Source organism: Necator americanus, chromosome III (assembly GCF_031761385.1).
Source record: "Necator americanus strain Aroian chromosome III, whole genome shotgun sequence".
Classification (NCBI taxonomy): Eukaryota; Metazoa; Nematoda; class Chromadorea; order Rhabditida; family Ancylostomatidae; genus Necator; species Necator americanus.
Window position 1 is genome coordinate 6,082,161 of NC_087373.1, and position 19,719 is coordinate 6,101,879.

At 38.5% G+C, this 19,719-nt stretch overlaps 2 protein-coding genes across 3 annotated transcripts; both read right to left on the bottom strand.

Annotated features, from left to right (window-relative positions):
- Nucleotides 1-308: 308 nt before the first annotated feature.
- On the bottom strand, nt 309-6,274 carry RB195_008744 (uncharacterized protein; the record flags this gene model as incomplete). 2 transcript variants are annotated; one of them, XM_064195389.1, is made up of 20 exons in its annotated part: nt 309-490; nt 799-925; nt 995-1,090; nt 1,653-1,722; nt 1,825-1,905; nt 1,977-2,092; nt 2,522-2,654; nt 2,778-2,893; nt 2,953-3,099; nt 3,706-3,818; nt 3,879-3,965; nt 4,028-4,211; nt 4,799-4,891; nt 4,962-5,096; nt 5,158-5,259; nt 5,512-5,582; nt 5,641-5,704; nt 5,772-5,939; nt 5,991-6,117; nt 6,180-6,274. In XM_064195389.1, the coding sequence occupies 20 exons, from the start codon at nt 6,272-6,274 to the stop codon at nt 309-311; spliced, it is 2,307 nt and encodes a 768-aa protein (XP_064046533.1). The 2 variants fall into 2 exon arrangements, with proteins under 2 accessions (XP_064046533.1, XP_064046534.1); XM_064195388.1 differs by having other exon boundaries at nt 4,799-4,900.
- A 718-nt stretch (nt 6,275-6,992) lies between these two features.
- RB195_008745 (uncharacterized protein) lies at nt 6,993-7,925 on the bottom strand (the record flags this gene model as incomplete). Its single annotated transcript, XM_013451370.2, has 5 exons — nt 6,993-7,037; nt 7,103-7,210; nt 7,334-7,400; nt 7,719-7,783; nt 7,848-7,925. 5 exons carry the CDS (start codon nt 7,923-7,925, stop codon nt 6,993-6,995), a joined length of 363 nt encoding a protein of 120 aa, XP_013306824.1.
- Nucleotides 7,926-19,719: the final 11,794 nt, after the last annotated feature.

Below are 19,719 nucleotides of genomic sequence, written 5' to 3' on the forward strand. Positions count from 1 at the left end.
TATGCATAGGGCGGAGACATAGGAAGCTAGGGTACGATGCAGCGACAAAACAGAACAATTTTGAACACTAGAGCAACTAATAGTGAGAATAAGAGAAACTGAGAAAGGTTATTGCAATTTGAAATATGCAAAAAGAAAACAATAATCAATTAGAAACACGGAAGATAAACATTCGAAACACTGGGACTGTACACCCTATCGGAAGTAGAAATATAATGAAACCAACAATCATATAACAGTAAATCTTTTCTAACAGCGCAGTTATTGGAAACCCGACTCGACTAAAACGTTTAGAGTTAGCTAGGTTGTCACTGATCAACCACAGCAGCATACGCCTGCTCCCTTTGATTGATTCGAGTCATTTCCCGTAGATCATCCATTTGTCGCTTGATCAACTCTTGTAGGAATCGCATTTCATCCGCACCCAGTTTTGGCTTACCATTTTCTTGCATACTTGCTGCTGAGATCACTTGGACTTTAACGTCATCCACTAAAAAAAAATGGGCATTATAAGATGCAGTATAACGAAAAGGAGCGGGTGTAGAGCAGTCGGTAAGAGGTTCGTTGTGGCCGCGAAGGTTCGAGATCGCCCTAGTGTCAAGCAGGCCTTTTATCTCTCCGAGGTCAACAAATCGTTGTCAGACTTGTCTGGGAAGATAAAAACATTAATATGATTCATTCTTTGGCCTCCGCACAAAACCTCAACGATTACGAATTGATGTAAAACGCGCTGACGCATCCCAAGCGGATTGATACGTCAGAAACTTTATCCTTTTAATACAACGGAATAAAACTAACCTTTGAATCCGGCAGCATTTAGGATTGACATCACTTCTTTGACATCCGCATTACTCATTACAATTTTTCCATCGAGAAAAGAATTTTTGAAAACATCAAGAGAATTTTTACCATACGTTACCTCATCCTTAAAGCATGTATAAGTTAAAATCGAAAAAGTCCAAGTGATCTCACTTTAAAATTATCATTATCTTGCCTGTTCACGTTTGTTGTACAGCAATAACTCAGCCATGGTGTACCACTGTTCATCGAAAATTTGTTGACTGTACTGATCGAAAAATGACCGCATAACCTGGAAATTTTCTTTCTATTATTGAAGTGCTCTATCACCTAAGGGCATCTTCGCATACTGTACAGCTAGATTTTTAGTTTTGCTGTTCCCCATTACCAGCAGCTGCAATAACCTTTCACTATTTGTGACTGTTTTTTCCAACTTTTAACACTCACCTGTTTCTCGCATCCTGGCTGCTCACTAGATTATAAACCTCGTAAAGCCAGTATAAAACCTTCCCTCAATCATATTTGCGATTTCAACAAATAATGAGAGAGTAAGCAATCGTTTCCATAGAAAAAAAACTATGTAACATATAAATAATTTGAACAGCTGTTACTATTCACAATCATTCCATCATTTTGGTGGAGATCAATGAAGTACTGTACTTATTTTTTCGACGTAGAGAAATGAATAACAGCGTCACGCAAACCATACAAGGTGAGAGTGTTCGATTTTGGTGACCTTGTCATAAGTGCCCGACACCATAAAAACCATCAAGAATAATTGAGCATTAGGCCACTGGACAGGTCCTACTTTCTATTTTAAAAAAAAAGCAAAATTCAAATCCAACATCCCATACCTTCCGTAAACGAGCATTTCTCTCCATCCTCTCCTCAACAGACCGAGATCGTTCTATTGACTGATAAAAGCTGGAACAGAAAACAAAATTAATTTGAACTCAAGGTTTTTTCTATTACACGAGTGTGTAAACTTGTAGAGTTGACCAAGAAACCATGTGACAGGAAACTTACTCGTCGAAAAGAATGTCCGACTTCTTCCCTAATCCAACACCAAAAAAGCTCAATTTGTGGAAAGGTTGTTCCAGGTCGTATCTTAAAGGAAGTTTAATGCCACAAAGCCAGTAGAAAACACTCAAGCTAGGATTATGGAAGTGCCCTCGAACCTAATCTGAGCCAGCTGATAGGCGACGCATAATCTATCGAGCATTTTTATCATGTCTTCTTCTATGTTTTGGCGTTGATCGTCGGGAAGTGAAACACGGCCCACCATTAAGGTCTGCTAAAAATGTTTGAATGCAAATAACATATTTTGGAAGTCAATGCCACGCAATTCGATCAATCTGCATTCCGTTCCGTTACCACATCTAAAAATGGCATCCAATTCCCACTCTCCCCATAAATGTAACGCTTACAGCTAAAATTCTTTAACGGTTATTCGGCGATAACTACATAATGTGCAAAGCCAGTACTCTACTTCAGGATGTACTATTTAAAGAAAAACCCCTGAACGCCTAGAAATAAGCTGATATACGATATGATTTCTCGTTAAGGCTATGCCTAACGCAAGAGAATGAGTTAAATGAAATGAAAAATGGTGTAAAAATCGAAATCGAAATCTCAAAAAACTATAGCGAAACTGCGAAGTACGACGTGAAAATAGCAACATAGTTGAAAACAATCAAGTATGGTATATATAATATGGTTATACCTCAACATATTTATAAGCAGGGATTAGTTGAGTGGCGAGAACTTCTTCGAGATTCTCGCCAAGCGATGCCAATTCCAGACCACTACGAAATTCACTTCTCACAAACTTCATGAAAGAGTTTATGACAACGGATCTGAAGATTTAGTATAAAAAAACAAAACTCTTATATGATGAACGCGCTCAAAATCTACAAAACATCCCACAAGAATATTCATTGAGTTTCACTAAAAATAGAAAAGATTAAACAGATATATACCCGCGATATCCAAAAATCCCTTCCCCTTCAGCAATGTAGCTCACTACTTCATCGTCAAGTGCCAAATTACTTGCTGCCATAAACAGCGGTATGTCTTGCAGTGCAGCAGATCGTAACTAAAACATCAGTAGTCGTTCTAAACCAAATCAACAAATATAGGAAATAAAAGGCTTACCGTTGTACTCAAAGCACCATGTAATAGCAGGTTTTCGTGTTGAATCCATGGATTTTTATTCAGAAGAGGGAACAATTTTTGAACAAGTGAATATTGCGTTTGTTCGTTGAGCAATTTGGAAGCAGCACGATGGTAAGCATTCATCGTCTGGAGCGAAAATACCGATTACTATTTGGATTACTTGGAGAATTGGGAGTATCGAAAAATGACAAGATTGGATACCTACAGATACATTATTCGCACACTTCTAGGATTATTAGGAATCTTCTAGGATTCTAGGATTTATCTAAGAACGCTTATTTTGCCCTCTAGATATCTAGTTTTGGAGGAAAAAAGGATGAATCCAGGAAATACGGATACAATGAAGTATTTATAAGACAGAGAACAAAACACGCAAATGCTATTCTGGATTGCTATGATGGAAAAAAGCTAACATTACCAATACGTTAACCAATTCAATTTGATTGATTAGTACGACTATGTCTCAACTCGTCTCAGTACTTTTTTTTGAAACGTCGAAAAAACGAGAGAGAATCGATAAGAAACCCCAGACAACCACCATCCCAAACAACAAAAAAAAAAAAAAAACGATGCATTCCATATGCCTTTTTATTTTCTACATTCCAACTACTCAAAAACGAGGGAAGTAGTGAACAATATTTCAAGAAAAAGTCGACTTTTTTCATGCTGCACGTAATAGAAACCAAAACGTAATGGAAAAGCGAAAAGACTCAATAAACTACAACTACTCACATCAACCCAATCCAAAGACTTTGGGAAATGCGTCTTGTTCCACGTTGGATCATGGAAGTAGTACCATAGATTACCAGTATCCTGATCATGTATATTTGAATAGTCATACGAATCTGGAAAGCTATATTTTTCGGAGAAGTGAATAATTTGATTGAATTAGTTGTTTAGCTCACAAAATACTCTTTCAATATCGTCAACTTCTCGCGACAATTTGTTGACGCTCTCCAACGCATCGCTATTGAGTGTGTCACCCATCCGAGCTGAAATATGAAATGGCAAGACAAATGAGGATCCGATTGCTGAAAAAAAAAACTTGACATACCCATGACAGAAAGGGAAATGTACTTTTCAACAGCGTCATTGTACTCCTTGTCGAGATAGGAACGTAATGCAGATTTCTCGATTGATGAATCTCTTGCCAATTCGGTTCTTCTCATTGATGCACGACGCCGTTGTATCCGGCGAACATTATTCAGTGCTTCATGTGCCAGCTCTACTGCTTCTTTCTAAACACATTGGTGCAAAAATAAATGAAAAGAGTAAAGGAAGTGCATATACGAAAAAGAACATGGACATAAGTAGTTAATAACAACATCAATTACACGGTTGAAAAGGCTAGATGAGACCGTTCAAAGAGTGACTTTTAATCACATATTTCATCTCACTAATGGCTGCTTGGTTCTCAGTAGCCCTTCTTCATTTCGAGGCCAAAATCTAGTTGTCTACCTATGCAAAATAGAGTACAATGTCGGCTGAAACACGTAGCGATCCCAATAATGGAAGCAAAAGCTGCACTGCATATCGGTGATACTACTCTAATTTTCAATTTAAAAAAAAAAACCAAATATTCGGAGGCGACAACGTTGACTTCCACTGAGAACTCGAAAAGATGGAATTTATCCAAGTATTTGGAGGAATACCTATGAACACTCATAAAAACCAAAATGGAAAATAAAAACCAAAACCAACACTCATAAAAAGCAAAATGATGCGATTTGTGCTCGGAATGAGGTAGAGACATATAAAAACATTTGTTTTCCTCAAAAATCTATCACATAGAACCCAACCAAAACTAGAAATCACTTAAGCTAACCTGGGCAGCTCTTTTTCGGATAGTGTCCTCTAAAAATTTTTCAATCGCCTCCTTAGAAACGAGTGGTTGACAAATAATCTCATGTGGATGCTCCTGTAATAACTGAAAACTTTCATTTGGTTGTAATATCTTACTCAAAAGTAAAATGACTGCACCTACTTACAAGATTCAGAGGCATGAATGCACTTAGACTGCATAGTGAACCGACTTTAACCGTGATGAGATATTCGCATGAAGCAGCCTCTTCCACTTGATCAATGTAGGCTTCACTTGTTGATAGCTGTGGATCGCAAACGTACTGCAACCATAAATATAGAGAGCAAAATAAGGAAAAAAGAGGCGAGCGGTGCGGAACTTACTCTTACTGCAGTCTTCCTAGCCGACCTCTTATCGGGTAGATCACACAGTGTCCCACCTTCGTACTGTTCTTCCAAATACATCAGCCGATCACTAGTGGATGTCTGAATAGAAACAGGAGACGGAAATTACATTCAAAATGAAAAAAGACAAAATAACAAACATAAATCTAAAGTTTAAGAAGCAGGTCTTTAGCTGATCTTAAAAAAAGGGTGAGCGTGGCTATTTTTTGATTGGAAGCTAGGCTTCCAATCAAAAAATAGTTTATTAGTAAGTTTGACTTCATTTTAGTTGCTACCTTTCTCGTCACAGCTTCTCATGAATCAAATTCCAGAAGGAAAATGAAGAAAACACACCTGAAACGAAGGTACTGCGTACTTGCCCAAGAAAATCCCCAGTGAATTTGTTATCTGTGCAGCTTCGTTCTCTAAAAGCCACTGTAAAAAACAGAAATTAAGCAATTCATGCACCTGTCGCCAACACACTTGCTCCATGCCATTGTTTCACATCAATACCTCTGCATAGCTTATACTTCCACCAACCAAGGTCCTTAAAAAACTAAGTTTATAAAGAAAAATGTGAGGACTAGGTAAATCAGGTAGAAAAAGACACATACCTTGCTTATACAGTTTTTGATGTAGAAACTCGCTGATACTAACTCAGCTAAATACTTCGGATTATAGCTGGTCTCTTGAGATTTTTTTGGCGGCTCTATTAATGGTAATTTGCATGCGAAATTCTGTCCAGTTTTGCTTTTGATAAAGACATACTGCTTGTCATCTCGCTATAAAATATTAATTCTTAAATCCATATCAGAAATCAACGGAAGACTCACAGCAGGTAAGTCCTCGATGATTTTTTTCAGTATGCTCTCTTTGTTATCCAGTGACACAGTACTAAGATTGAAGGACGGATCGATTCCAGACAAAACCGAAGAAATATCTGGTTCATACAGTGTATTCCTAAAGTCAATAGGATAATCACTATTTATGGATGAGAATCACATAAGCATTACAAAACGTACCTCACTTCTTCAATATCGTACCAACCAGAAAAGCAATGTACTGGAACAGCAATTAGAAAAGAAATTTTAACCAATAACCAAAAAATCGGAACCATCTCTCACATGTGATGGTGCTAGAATGAACAGATTTTGTGAGACGTCCAGCAAATGATAACAGTGTTAAGAAATTAACGTGAAAGTTGGAGGGAACAACGACGATATCAAACCCATTGCTTTCACGGAATCATGTCAATCAAGAACAAGCAAAAGGTAGTGAACATTTTATAGTAACCGTAGAAAAAACAAGGAGAAAAAAGTCGCGAAAACAAAATAAAACGGTAACCAGCATTTAATAAGGGTAATCGTAATCACGAATCGGAACAAAAACAACAATATCGAACAAAAATGGCGAAGAAAAAAGAAGAAAATTGTTGGTTTTCTAATCTTACAAGGAACTAAAAAAATCTAATATTCCTGTTCAAAGTTTCGACCGCATTTATTTCTATTACAACAAAAACAACAATATCGAACCAAAATGGCAAAGAAAAAAGAAGAAACGATCCATACATATACCTGAACTGAACTGAACACAAAAAAAGAAATAAATTTATTCGGCGTTGCCAGTTACATACGAAAGAAAAGGATTACTGAAGCATCTTTTGATGAAGAATCCCAAATATGTTAAGAGGTGAAGGTTGAATATGAGGTGAAGATCTAATAATCAAGAAAAACCGTAAAATTCACATACAATTATCTAATGAACAACAAAAATCGATCCAAAATGAATGAAAAATCAATACATAGCATAGCTATGTAACCTATCTTACGGAATGACTAGTAAAGTGTATCGTTTATCCTCTTCCTCCCCTCAGCAGCTTCCTGAACAGATTCAACAATGGATGGATTGGAATACAAAGGATGAATGCGTAAAGCTTAGGACATACTTTAAATCTTTCCTCAAAAAGTGATAATTCCGCAATGAGATCAGTGATAGCATTGATCAAAGCGTCAGCCGGGGTTGTTTGACCGGTTGTTTGCACACGAAGAAGGACCTAGATCAAAACAAAGATATGGAGTGAAATAGAAAGATGGGGACCACTCACTTGAAAAAAAAATAGGGTGTGAGAACTTAGAGAAGCAGTAGAATATATCTCAGTAAAGTTTAATACAGTTACCTTGTGTTCAAGAGGATGAGGATTCTTGTATCCAGCAAAGAGAACCATGGGATCCTTCAACAACTGACTGAAAAGGACGAATGAGCGGACGCATACAGACACCGAGCACATTTTCACTAACGCCACGTCATCGTAAGCGCCCATTATTCAGTATTCAATTAGAAAAAAACCTCTACTTTCCATACGATATATTTGCCGTGGAAGTACGCGGAAAAATTCCCAAATTTAAAATGCCGAGAAATTCTAACGACACAAAGGAAGAATGCAAATATAGTAAGAAACATAAAATAACGGAAGTTATGCGGATATTGGCGACAATATCCGGTTGAGAAATTCTTTCTTCAAGTAAGAAAAAAAAAAGAATGTATCAAGATCAAACACTTACTGTTTAAGCAGATTCCCTAACGTGTGATCTTCTTTGTTAATCGTAAAAACAGCCGCATTTGGGACCTAAATGTCAAAAACTTTAAAGGTAAAGAAACACCGCAAACAAAAAGCAAGCAATCGCACTAGCCTTCGTGTCGTTTTCCACTGAAATCTTACGTTCACCATCAAAAATTAGAAATGATTCGAATGCAGCTGGAGCGTTCATCGCCTAGTCAGTTTATCCACGAACAAATTGGCCCAGGAGAAACCTAATAATGTGTAAAGTCAGTTAATAACACTACTATAGCACGGAAAATGCTGCAATCAATCACTTTCAGCAGAGAAAAACAAAGAAACAAAGAGAAGAGGAGGATCACACTCCGAACAACAAGAAGCAGGCGTGAATTGAAATGATTCAGTGTAATTACAGACAAGAATGTTCAGGGGCATCAAATCAGCTGACTGTACTGATCGACAATGATTTATCTAGATAAAGTGTCCGGGGTTAATCGATGAAGTTCACATCAATCCAGAATCGTTTGAGGTTTAGGAACGTGTAACTGGCCTATACAATACTCGCAGTGGCTAGCCGATGCGTCAAGTCAGTGTTTCGCCCTCCCAGACAAGTCTGGTAGCAATTTATCCACTCCGGGGATGAAAGGCTTGGTTTGCAATGGGGCGGCGTCGAACCTCACATCGATCATTCTGCAGCCACAGTGGAACCTCTTACCAACTGCGCTACTCCCACTCAATCCGCAATGGTTCAGCCGTAACAAAATGCACGGTTAAGCCATCACCAGTAAGTTCAGGGAGTCCAACAAGGATAAGAGGGGCATTTTTGAGCGGCTTATTTCCCACGCTTTCATTATCTTCCATATGCATTTGCATTGTATATACCTTACCGGATTTGTGTTAAGAACAGTTGTATATTCATTCGTTCGTGCAGGAGTTTATGGCAGTAGTCTTCGCATATGGAATTCAAGCCCCTTACACCCCTCAACGCATTTTTTTTGGGGGAAATAAAAGTAACTACAGATGGATCAAAGCAACATGAGTGACGGTGCAGTCGCCTAAGCGGCTGCGGCGCGGCGGAGAAAGCGGTTGGAATCGAGGTGGGACCGTCGCGAACTGAATGAATGAAGAATGGCGCTACCAAGGGTCCTCTCTCGATCCGAATCGCTGCGCTACACCACACCGCTTTGGGCGCAGCTGCCTGCGTAGCTGCACCTAAGGTCCTAACCTAGAGAAAGCTAGCATGAGCATGTTATTCTGCATAAGAAAAAGGAACTAAATGAGTCAGAGCTATTCGAACCAGCAGGATTCCGCAAAGGGTTCTGCATGATTGAAAACACACACTGGTTCAAATCTCCTTGAAGTATCACTAGAGCGCGAAATGTCGCAACGCCTCACTTTCCCGTCTGAAACACGACCTTAGAGTTAAAGACAGCATATTAGGAAAATGAGGGGCTTGGGAGTCCGAATAGATAAGGTTGGTGGTACAGTTGTATCTCATTCGCAAACGCGGTGGGTCGCGTCTTCGCAGACGTGGTACGTTGTTTGAAGCCTCGTAGGGGAATTAGGTGCAACGAGACGAGGTTGCTCGCATCGTTTTTTTTTCGATAATTAGGACGAATTGAGCGTGATTGCAACAGTCAACTACAACAATAACTGTGTCTATTCGTGGTGGGACCCCAGCAACCTCAATTTCGTGGTATGCTGCCCTCAAGACAGAAGCGGACATGGAACCGTACTTTATTACCCGTATAGGTTTACCGTATAGATTCTCAATATATAACGATATTTCCTTAGTTCCATAGCAACATCACGGGGAATTTTTGTCATTCTACAGTAATATCACCGTCAAAGTGAGGAACGAGAGGTTCGGCAGGTAGGAAAATCTTCCCAAAAAATATTGAGCTCCAATCCTCAAAGAACGCAGCTCAAAAAATTGGGGCACAAAATCATGGGAGTCCTAGGTGGACAGTGAGCCGACTATTTTCAATCTTCTTATTTTTCGGGAAATTTTTTTTCCCGAGTAATAATTGTATTCGTTGACTGTCAACAATGTAAATTCACTCGTTTTTTTTTTTAATTTTAAAAGAATTTCAAACCAAACCAAGTGAGTATAGTTAGAGAGCATCTAGGAGCATTCCACCTTAAAAATTTATAAAAAATAAGACTCAATTACAGTACGAATTGGATAGGCGATTTTTTTACAATCTAATTTTGTATTTTTCTACGTTAGTTGGTAACAAAAAATAATTGCGTTCTATTCAACCTTAGCACGAACAACTGCGGCGAGGCAGTACGATTATCAATCACTGACCGAGTCACGCAAAACATTTGCTCCATGGGAGGATCGAACTCCCGACCTCGGCATTTCTTATTCTTATAAGTACCACGCGCTAACCAGCTGCGCCAATGGAGCACGGGTTTTCCGTAACGGTAACATTCTTCTAATTTTTCCTCATTTCATTCCATTTCCATCTTTGGTGACAATCTCAATCACAGATTTAAGAACAGCTACGTGTGACTACATAACTACATGAAATGGATTGGTAGATCAAATCTTCCCGTTCCAACACTTCTCGTTCATAAATGCGCCGTGTCGACAAGTTCGACAAATGATTGGAAAGACATTCAAGAAAATTGTTGGAGCTCTTTTCATGAACCTCTTATAAGAAGTAGGGCATGTTCTGTGAATATTCATCACTCAAAGCCATCACTCCACGAATCTGAGGTGGTACGGATTTCACGTGGAGTATTCGTATACGGGATCATAGATTATGGAGAGATGGGTGATTCCATCCATTTCTTCCTAATTCTCGTAAAAAAAACGGCCCGGAAGATGCGGTGCGTGCACAAGGCTAGCGCGCTCCAATCGAACTCGTTGTAGAAAATAGCGCACAGGAACGCTCAAAGCCGTATCTTCCGGGCCGTTTTTTACGGGAATTAGGAAAAAATGGACGGAATCACCCTTCTTTCCATAATCTACGATCCCGTATACGAATACTCCACCTGAAATTCGTACCACTTCAGATTCGTGGGGTGATGCCTTTAATGTCTGAGGAGTCGAAGTATCCATATTCAATTACCCAGGTTCAAGTTGTCAAGTTTTCGCGTGGCAATATTCGCAAATGTGGAAGACACCAACGCCGTAAGATATCAAGCATCACGCTTGCATTTTTTTAATGACAATTCTGCATTCACTTAGGGTTATGTTTGCTCGTAAGACCGCGACGCATCCTCAACGCCGCGACGTTTTACCTGGTTGGAAGGTACTCTCTCGCTTTTGAATCAAACTGACCGAACCGAACTGCATACAGCGGTTTTTCACGTATACTCAGGTGCTGGAAGATGTATGTTTCATTTTTCTTTATCTTTTCATACTTTGCCTCTTTTATACTATTCTGTTGCTCAATCAACCTTAATTTTCTTATCTTCAAGTTCAATCGTGCAAAACTTGTGCTCTTTGGAAGGATCGAACTCAAAACTCGGACATTATCTACACCAGACACTAAATAGATGTGGTAATTGAGTTGATTGTTGAAGTAGAGGATGTGGCGTAGTCACCTAGAGGTCCGTACAGTCGACGGTTCGAAAACGCCCCAGTGCCAATTAAGCCCTTCATCCCTCCAGGGTCGATAAATTGGTACCAGAGTTGTGTGAGAAGATAAAAACGCTGGCTTGATCAGCAGCTGGCCCCCGCAAGTTATTGTATAGCCGAACACGAGTTTCAGAAAACCTGAACGGTTACAGAACTGCAGTGAAACGCGTTGGCGCATCCCAAGTTGATTGATTAATCCCAGACACTTTGTCCTTTTAAAGGCATCACTCCACGAATCTGAGGTTGTGCAGATTTCAGGTGGAGTATTTGTATACGGGATGGGAGACTATGGAAAGGAGGGTGATTCCTTCCATTTCTTTCCAATTGCCATAAAAAGCGACCCGGAAAATACGGGTTCAGGCGTTTTGGCGCACTTTGCTCCACGAGTTCGACTGGAGCGCGCCAGCCTTGTGCGGCGCCGCATCTTCCGGGCCGTTTTTTAACGGAAATTAGGAAGAAATGGACGGAATCACCTCCCTCTCCGTAGTCTCCCATCCCGTATACGAATACTCCACCTGAAATCTGCACCACCTCCGATTCGTGGGGTGTACCTTTAATTGAGTTGAGTTCGACCCAGGGCTCAGCTTCACTTTACCCTCTGTCACCGCCTCCCTCCTGAGAACTCTTAGGATATTTCCATTCTCCAAAAAAGCAGCAAGTTCCTTAGAAGTTGAACTAAAACACGATAGTTTTTCTGTAGACTCTCTTCAATTACCGTAATTCTCCAGATTTCGTCTCGCTTGCCTCCAATTAGCCATTTCTCTGGAATAAATTATTTGTTCCGAATTTCAACAGGGACATACATACATGCTCCGCTATCGCTCATTCCTATACATATTCCATTCAATTTCATTCCAGAAGTTTTCTGGACGTAACGAGCTAGACAGCGAGAAGATAGTAATGTCATAAATGTGTTTACTTCTTTTGCTGCTCACAGCAAGAGAGAGGTGGAACTCGCAATTTGCGGATGTTTCAGACACACAACTGCTCAAAAACTGCGCAAGCTCATGCACAGGGATGGGGTACGATTATCGGATTTTTAGTTTTTTTTTCTTTCCGTGAATTTCCATCCTAAATACACCTTTTTTGTGCTGTTGAACTAGAGTTCCATGTGAATTTCGGATTCACCCACAAGTTCACTCTTACCTTATCTGTACATCGTTGAGTAAGTCATAAGTTCGTCGTTCTTTGAATCTTGGCATTGTAGAGTTCACTCGTGTTTTACTTTTTTTGAGTAGAACCAAGGTTCTACTCAAAAAAAAGTAAAACACGAGTGAACTCTACAATGTTGATATTTATTCTGTCCAACTTTTCGGCATCCATCATCGCCTTCTTCAGAGCCTCAAAAATCAAGGACACCGGTAATCTTCGAGAGCCTCGTCACACCACAAGATAAAAGGTAAAGGATAAAGTTTCTGCCGTTAATCAATCCGCAGGGGACCCGCGCTACCACGTTCACTTCAAACCAGAATCGTTTGAGAATTAGACGGAATCACCTTCCTCTCCGTAGTCTCCCATCCCGTATTCGAATACTACACCTGAAATCTGCACCACCTCAGATTCGTGGGGTGATGCCTTTAAGACAGAAGCGGACATGGAACCGTACTCAGAGGTCCTTAGTATATAACGGTCTTTCCTTAGTCCTTACGAGCGTATAACTAGCTCATACACTAGATTTGCGGGGGCTAACCGATGTGAAAGGTCAGTGTTTTAATCCTCGAGTCAAATCAAGTTTGGTACCATTCTACCGACCATGGAAGGATGAAGGGCTTGGTGAACACTAGGGCGGATTCGAACCTCCGATAAATCGTGCAGGAAGCGGAACCTCTAGCCGCTACACTACACCACAAGATATGATTTAGAAAAGAGATTACTCAAAGACAACGTCAGAGAAGCAGACCACAACAGCTGTCACCTAGATATCCTAGAACTCGTTACGTTAGGGGACCAGCGCTAATAGTAATTACAAACGATGCCTCATGCATCTGCATAACCATAGGTGCGATAGGAAGGAGTCGAACCCTCCCCGGGTGAAGTTGGTCTAGCTTAGATGATCCAGCTCAAGTGATGCGAATATCTTCGCCAAGCGTCCAAAATTGAAGGAGGGGGTCCCTTTTTCCAACTTTCTAAAAGTGAAGGGGGTCGTAGCAGCGGCTCCGACTATCGTATGTATGGATCTGAGTACCTAACTATAGAAATATTTATGTCAATCGTCAAAGAATGAAGGTCGGAGGGTACTGCATATATCCATTTGACCCAGTAGGTGAAAACCCGCACTAGGCCCGGATACGGCACCAACTCCTTGGTCACAGCGATACAATCTTCTCTACGTTACATACCACTTTTGTTTGTTGTATAAAACGCTTCCAGTGCTTTTTTCCGCACCAGAACATCGGATTCGCGTGCTAAGATCGTAATTGCTATATAGAAATGTTTGTTGCCATGACACTGTCTGCGATTATAGGCCCTTTAAAGTGGTTGATGGTTTTGATTTTACTGGGCCAACAATGTGCTCCTTGAACCGAACGCATAGTGCGCTCTTCCCTTTTCTTTTTTTTTCTTCTCTTTCTTTTCTCTCTCAGCCTCACATAGTTCGCAGTTGATAAGATAGATAACTCCTGATAAGGACTAAGGTAAGATCGTTATCTACTGAGGACCTATATCCGAGTACGGTTCCATGTCCGCTTCTGTCTTAAAGGCAGAATACCACGAAATCGAGGTTGCAGGGGTCCCATCACGAATAGATATAGTTATTGGTGTAGTTGACGAGTGCATACACGCTCAATTCGTTCTAATTGTGGAGAAAAAACGATGTGGGCAACCTCGTCTCGTTGCACCTAATTCCCCTACAAGGCTTCAAACAACGTACCACGTCTGCAAAGACGCGACCCGCCACGTCTGCGAATGAGAGGCAACTGTGCTTCCAACCCTTTCCACGCACGATCCTCTCGCTCTTGTGAAAGAGTCCAAGTAAACAGTTGAAAACTGTACAAGTACATTGTACAACTAAATTGTACAGTACTTGGGCGGTGTTTACAAGGAATTCCGACATTTTCAGCGTTTAATATTCCTATAGAACATAATTCGACTTTGCATTTTGCTGATAGTCTATTATTAGGTCACCTGCTCTTGCATACAATAAAATTACGTTAGATCGTTATACTTATCGAGATTACATTTCTTGTACCTTTGACAAATAATTTTCTGGAAAAAATTAATATACCTGCAAAGGTTGTCTGAAAGATATTTTACTTGTAATTCCATTTTTAGTCAGTTCTATTTTATCACGTCTACCGCATCCAGTTTTTCCTACTTGAATAAGCAGGGTTAAAACTTTATTCAGAGAGATTAAAATAAAATAAAAATAAAAAAACAAATTAAAATAGTAAATAAACTGGTCACAATACATATATTTAGTATTTTTCGTTTGAGAAAAAAAAGAAATCTAAAGTTTTTCTCTTTTTCTCTCCCACAGGAAATAAATGAAACGTTACACTCGAAAAATTCAAAATTTCTGAAAAAAACAAAGAAATCACTGTCACCGCTAGTGTAAGGAATGAGGATTGTGATGAGAATGATAGGAGTTGCAAAAGTTTTCACATCTACAATTCCTCTTTTCAAATATTTCCTCTTTATATTGGCATGTCTATTGTGTCTGCCTTTTTTCATTTTCGCTCACTTTCTTTCTTCAAACCTTTTTCTCGTCGACATCAGCGTAAACTCAAACTAAAATTTTAAAAAATTGTAAATAAACTGAATTGAAATATTGAAATCAACATTGAGATGAATAATGTAACATATAATACGGTAAAATATACATAATACGTATAATAATACAATATAGTCATTAAAATAAAAATAAATTGCAATTATCTCCGTCACGACAAAATAATTCGTATTTTTTATTCCGATCTTATTCTTTACTTGTTGATTACTTTATTACTTTATCAGTTTCAAGTTTTTCAAAAAAAAAAAGAAAAAGAGAAAGAAAACACTGAAAAGAGATTGAATTATGCTCTATGATCTATATTGGCGTGTTGATCTTTCTGATCAATTCATTCAAGAATGATCTTTACGAAAGACATACATATAGTTTAATTCAATTTAAAGTTAACTTTAAAATTTGATTAAATTTTAATTAAAATATTGTATACCATGATAAATCGAAATAAAAAATTGATTATAACAAAAAATACTGATGGAAATTTTTTTCTGCCCATGTAATCCGTACAGAATAGAAATTAATACATTAAAATAGAAATAAAATGCAAAAAGAAAGACATACATATAGTTTAGATTAAATTTAAACTTAATTTTAAGGGTTGGTAAAATTTAAATTAAAATATTCTTCGCTATGATAAAATGAAATAAAATATAGAAAATTGATTACAACGAAAAATATGGATAGAAATTTGTTTTTTGCCCATGTTATTCGTACAGACTAGAAATTAATACATTAAAATAGAAATAAAATGCAATTAGAAATAAAATGCAAAACGTAAGTAGATTGAAAATTATACCCATCAACTTTTCATTTGAGTGTTTTTTGAATGTTTTCACTTCCTGTTTTCCTGGGTGCGGAGGGAAAACGATAATCACTCAGTTGATTGGTTGTTTTTGACCAGAAACTAAAGGCCAGCCAGAAAAATATGTGATCAACGTTAATGTATGTAGGAAGCAATTAAAAATGATGAGGTTAATAATGAGGGCTTATGAGGTAGTGATCGTTTAGTTTTTCTCCCTCAGCGTCATTTTTTCCCCCAAAATTTGTACTTTTCAAGGATTCTTCATTGATTTCCGTTACAGAAGTGAAATCGGCGGTGAATTTAGTTGTGCGAAATTGTGGGAGCTAATCGATACGAAGCCGTGGACGTTATCACTGATGATACACGGCGCCAAATTTTCACACTTTTTCCTACTTTTTCCTGATCACTTCCATCTCGTGCATCCAGAATCACTGCAAAGATTTCTTTTCCGAGTTCTTTTCGTTTCCAGGGTCATTAATCATGTTAATTTTTTATTTTTCCATATTTCTATTTTATTTATCGTATGCATGTGGAGGTTTAGGGAAATTTCTGCACAGTTTTTTTTTCTGGTTGCTTCTCCTTATCGTCTCCTTTTCGCTCCTTCTGAAATTTCCTCGAAAAGAAATTTTCCATCGTGGAACTGAGAAATTAGATGTTATTGTTGGAATTTTTTTCCTCTCGGGAAACGTTCGCGTCCATACGGTAATGTGTAAGGAATTTTGACGTGTAACGTTATTAATCCCTTGTCGTTTTTCATTTCAAACCAATAAATTTACATTTCAAACCAATCAAATTTCCTGGACTTTCGCCTTTAAACTACGAGTTCACATTTGAAACGAGATTCTCCTCAATTCGCCCCACCACACACACACACATATCATTCTCAATCAATCTGGATAGGGTAATAAAAATTTCAGAATCCAGAAATTTTTCAACAGCCAGCAAGCGGCAAACATTTTCCTATATATATTAGTATTCGTAGCATGCGAAGTGTCATGGAAATTGTTGTTGCATGTGGTGGACCTCAAGCCTATGTACCTTAGCATCTGTCCTACGTCCTACCATACAAAAATAGTTTTCCAGAAAGGTCCCATAAATTTGGCAATTTTTGTTTGTCGACATGAAAATTTTTTCTGAAGAAAAACTCATTAATTTCACAAATTACGGATCAAACCAATTTAAATTCCACCAGTCACCGCAAACTCTAAACGTTATCGCACTTATTGGGAGTTATGTTGAACTATTCCTATTATTTTTCTCTATTTCTATTTTATTTTCCTATTCTATTTATTCTAATGGTTTTTTTTGCTGCATATTATTTTTTGTTTATCCTATTAAGACATGGTTTTCCGTTACTTTTATTTGTTCTGTACCTATTGTTTATACTTTTTTTCATTTATTTTTGTTGTCATTATTATTATTTTGTTAATATTTATAATGTTGTGGTTCTCTACCACATATTAAATTAAATCTAAATTTTAATAAATATATATTATACTAAATCTGTTTTCCTTATTATTGTCCAAGGAGACCAATGTTTTTTTTTCGCATGAAAAAGAATTTTAATGAAAATTTTTGCACTCATTTTTTTATTCCATAGTCATCTATTCATCTCCCTCTCTCTCTATAGCTTTGATACTCACCTCTCTACATACCTCTCTAATAGTCGAAATAATTCGAATGAATGATTTTTCTATTCGATCCGAATTTTCGGTGTATCTCGTGGCTTACGCACGTTATTACTCGAATATTCTACTCTTTCAATAATCTAAAAGATTTCTTCTTCTATTTCTTTTCCTCTTCTTCTTTTGTTCTTGTTTTTTTTTGTATGAAAAAGTCCATTTCAATGAATTTCGAACGAATGATTGATTTTTCAATTCACTCCGAATTGTCGGTGTATCTTGTTCCCAGTCCCTCTTTTCCCAGAAAACGTCGAACCAGCTCGTTTATCCACCACACTTTTTTTTTGCTATTTCCTAGAAATAAATCATATTTTTTTCTCCTCCGTGCAAATGTTTCCAGGAGCACGGAAATTGTGAATTTGTTTTCATGTCAGTGTTGGAAATAAGAATCCGTTATGTATGCTAATAGAAACATTTATAATCGTTCATTGAAATCATTAGGATTTCACAGACAATAAATTATGGATATGTTATGGATGCTGGGAAAATTTTAATCTTGCAGCGGAATTTTCGAGCAATCATTCTGTTGTTCAGCTTCATAAATTATTGATGGATCAGTCAATTGTTTTAAGAAGTACGTGAGTTTTCTGGAAGTGCAGTGAGAGAAAAAAACACTGAAGTTGTGAATAATTTATTCTCACAAGCTTCAATTCTCAATGGAACGGGATGGATACTCGGAGCTTCCATGTATTACTGCTATGCAGTCACCGGTGCTTATGTTTACTCGAGCGACCGCGACGCCTTCGCCGTAATTCACACGCTTGACGTGTGCGTTCTCAGTTCTCCAGCGCTGCTCGAATCGCATGCGCATCACGGTTATTCGAGTAAACATAAGTGCTACCGTATTGTACTATCTCTAAGCTTTATAGAAAGCTTTTGACTGTGCTACTTGATAACCTTAGCAGAAAATCTTAACTAAAAGTCCTAGACCATTTTTATTTCTGGATTTTTCGAGGTTTTAAAAAAGTTGTGAACCTCCTTGATGAGATCCTGTATCCTTGATATGCGTCACTTTCAGCTTGGAGCATTCTACCGTCGCTGCTGCTGCAACCCTACTACAGTAATACTTGTGCTACAGTAATTTTGCCATTCATTTTTAAATACATTTTTTAAAACAAATTTTCACAAAATTTAAAACTTTTAAATTTGCATTTTTTAAAATTTTTAAAATGCCATTTTTTAAATACAGATACTCATTTAAGCAAACAACTAGTAAGATTCATCACTGGAAATGACGTGAGTGAACAGAGGCCAGAGATCTGGATTTTTTCGTTCGTGGCTGATTTAGACCCATTGTCTATGGCTCAAATTAACAGCCTATTTGTTTCCTTTTTCTTCCGGATTGAATTCTTTTCTTCCTAACCCTCTTAAATATATTTTATTTGAAAATTTTTGAAAGTTGAATACAACTATATTTGTTGTGAGATTTTCAATCAGAGGGGGAATTGATGATATTCCGTGTTTCGGACTCGTTTAAGTCTTCTCTCCGTATCGTTGATAAAAATTCACGGTTTTCATTTTATCTTCTCGTGAATACATCAGATGAAATTTCCACGGTTTAAAATTCGCATTACGGTTATTAAACGATCAATTTCATTGCGATTCACCAGGGAACATATTAGCATATGAAGGTGTACAGCTTAAAAGCATCTGTACGAGGATGAATCATCCAGAGATGTGACCATTTAATGGCATCACAACACGGAAATACGGAGACCCTAGGGAACCCGCAGATGTACGGAAACCCCAAGAGTTTGGGTAGTAGCTTATGGAACTCAGCGTGTCTCCGCTCAACTCCCTCAAAGTCGTCGTGGGAGGTGCGTTTGTTCCTACGAGGTACGTCAGGACGTGCCCCTCCCCCTCTCCCCTTGCGCACTGGCCGCGCCCACGAACGAGCAGTCGAAGATCGATGAGATCTTCTCACCACTCTACTCCAGTAAAAGCAATGAATAGGCTTGAATAGGCTGAGAAGAGCGGAATGCGTGGAAGGGGACGCGTTCTAACGTATCTCGTAGGAAATAAAGCGCTTCCCACGACGTTTTTTAAGACGAGAAGCGGAAGTTTCAGATAGAGTATTCGTATACGGGATCGTAGATAATGGAAAGGGGGGTGATTCCGTCCATTTCTTCCTAATTGCCGCGAAAAACGGTTCGGAACTTGCGGCGCGTGGACACGGCTGGCGCGCTCCGATCGAACTCGTTGTGG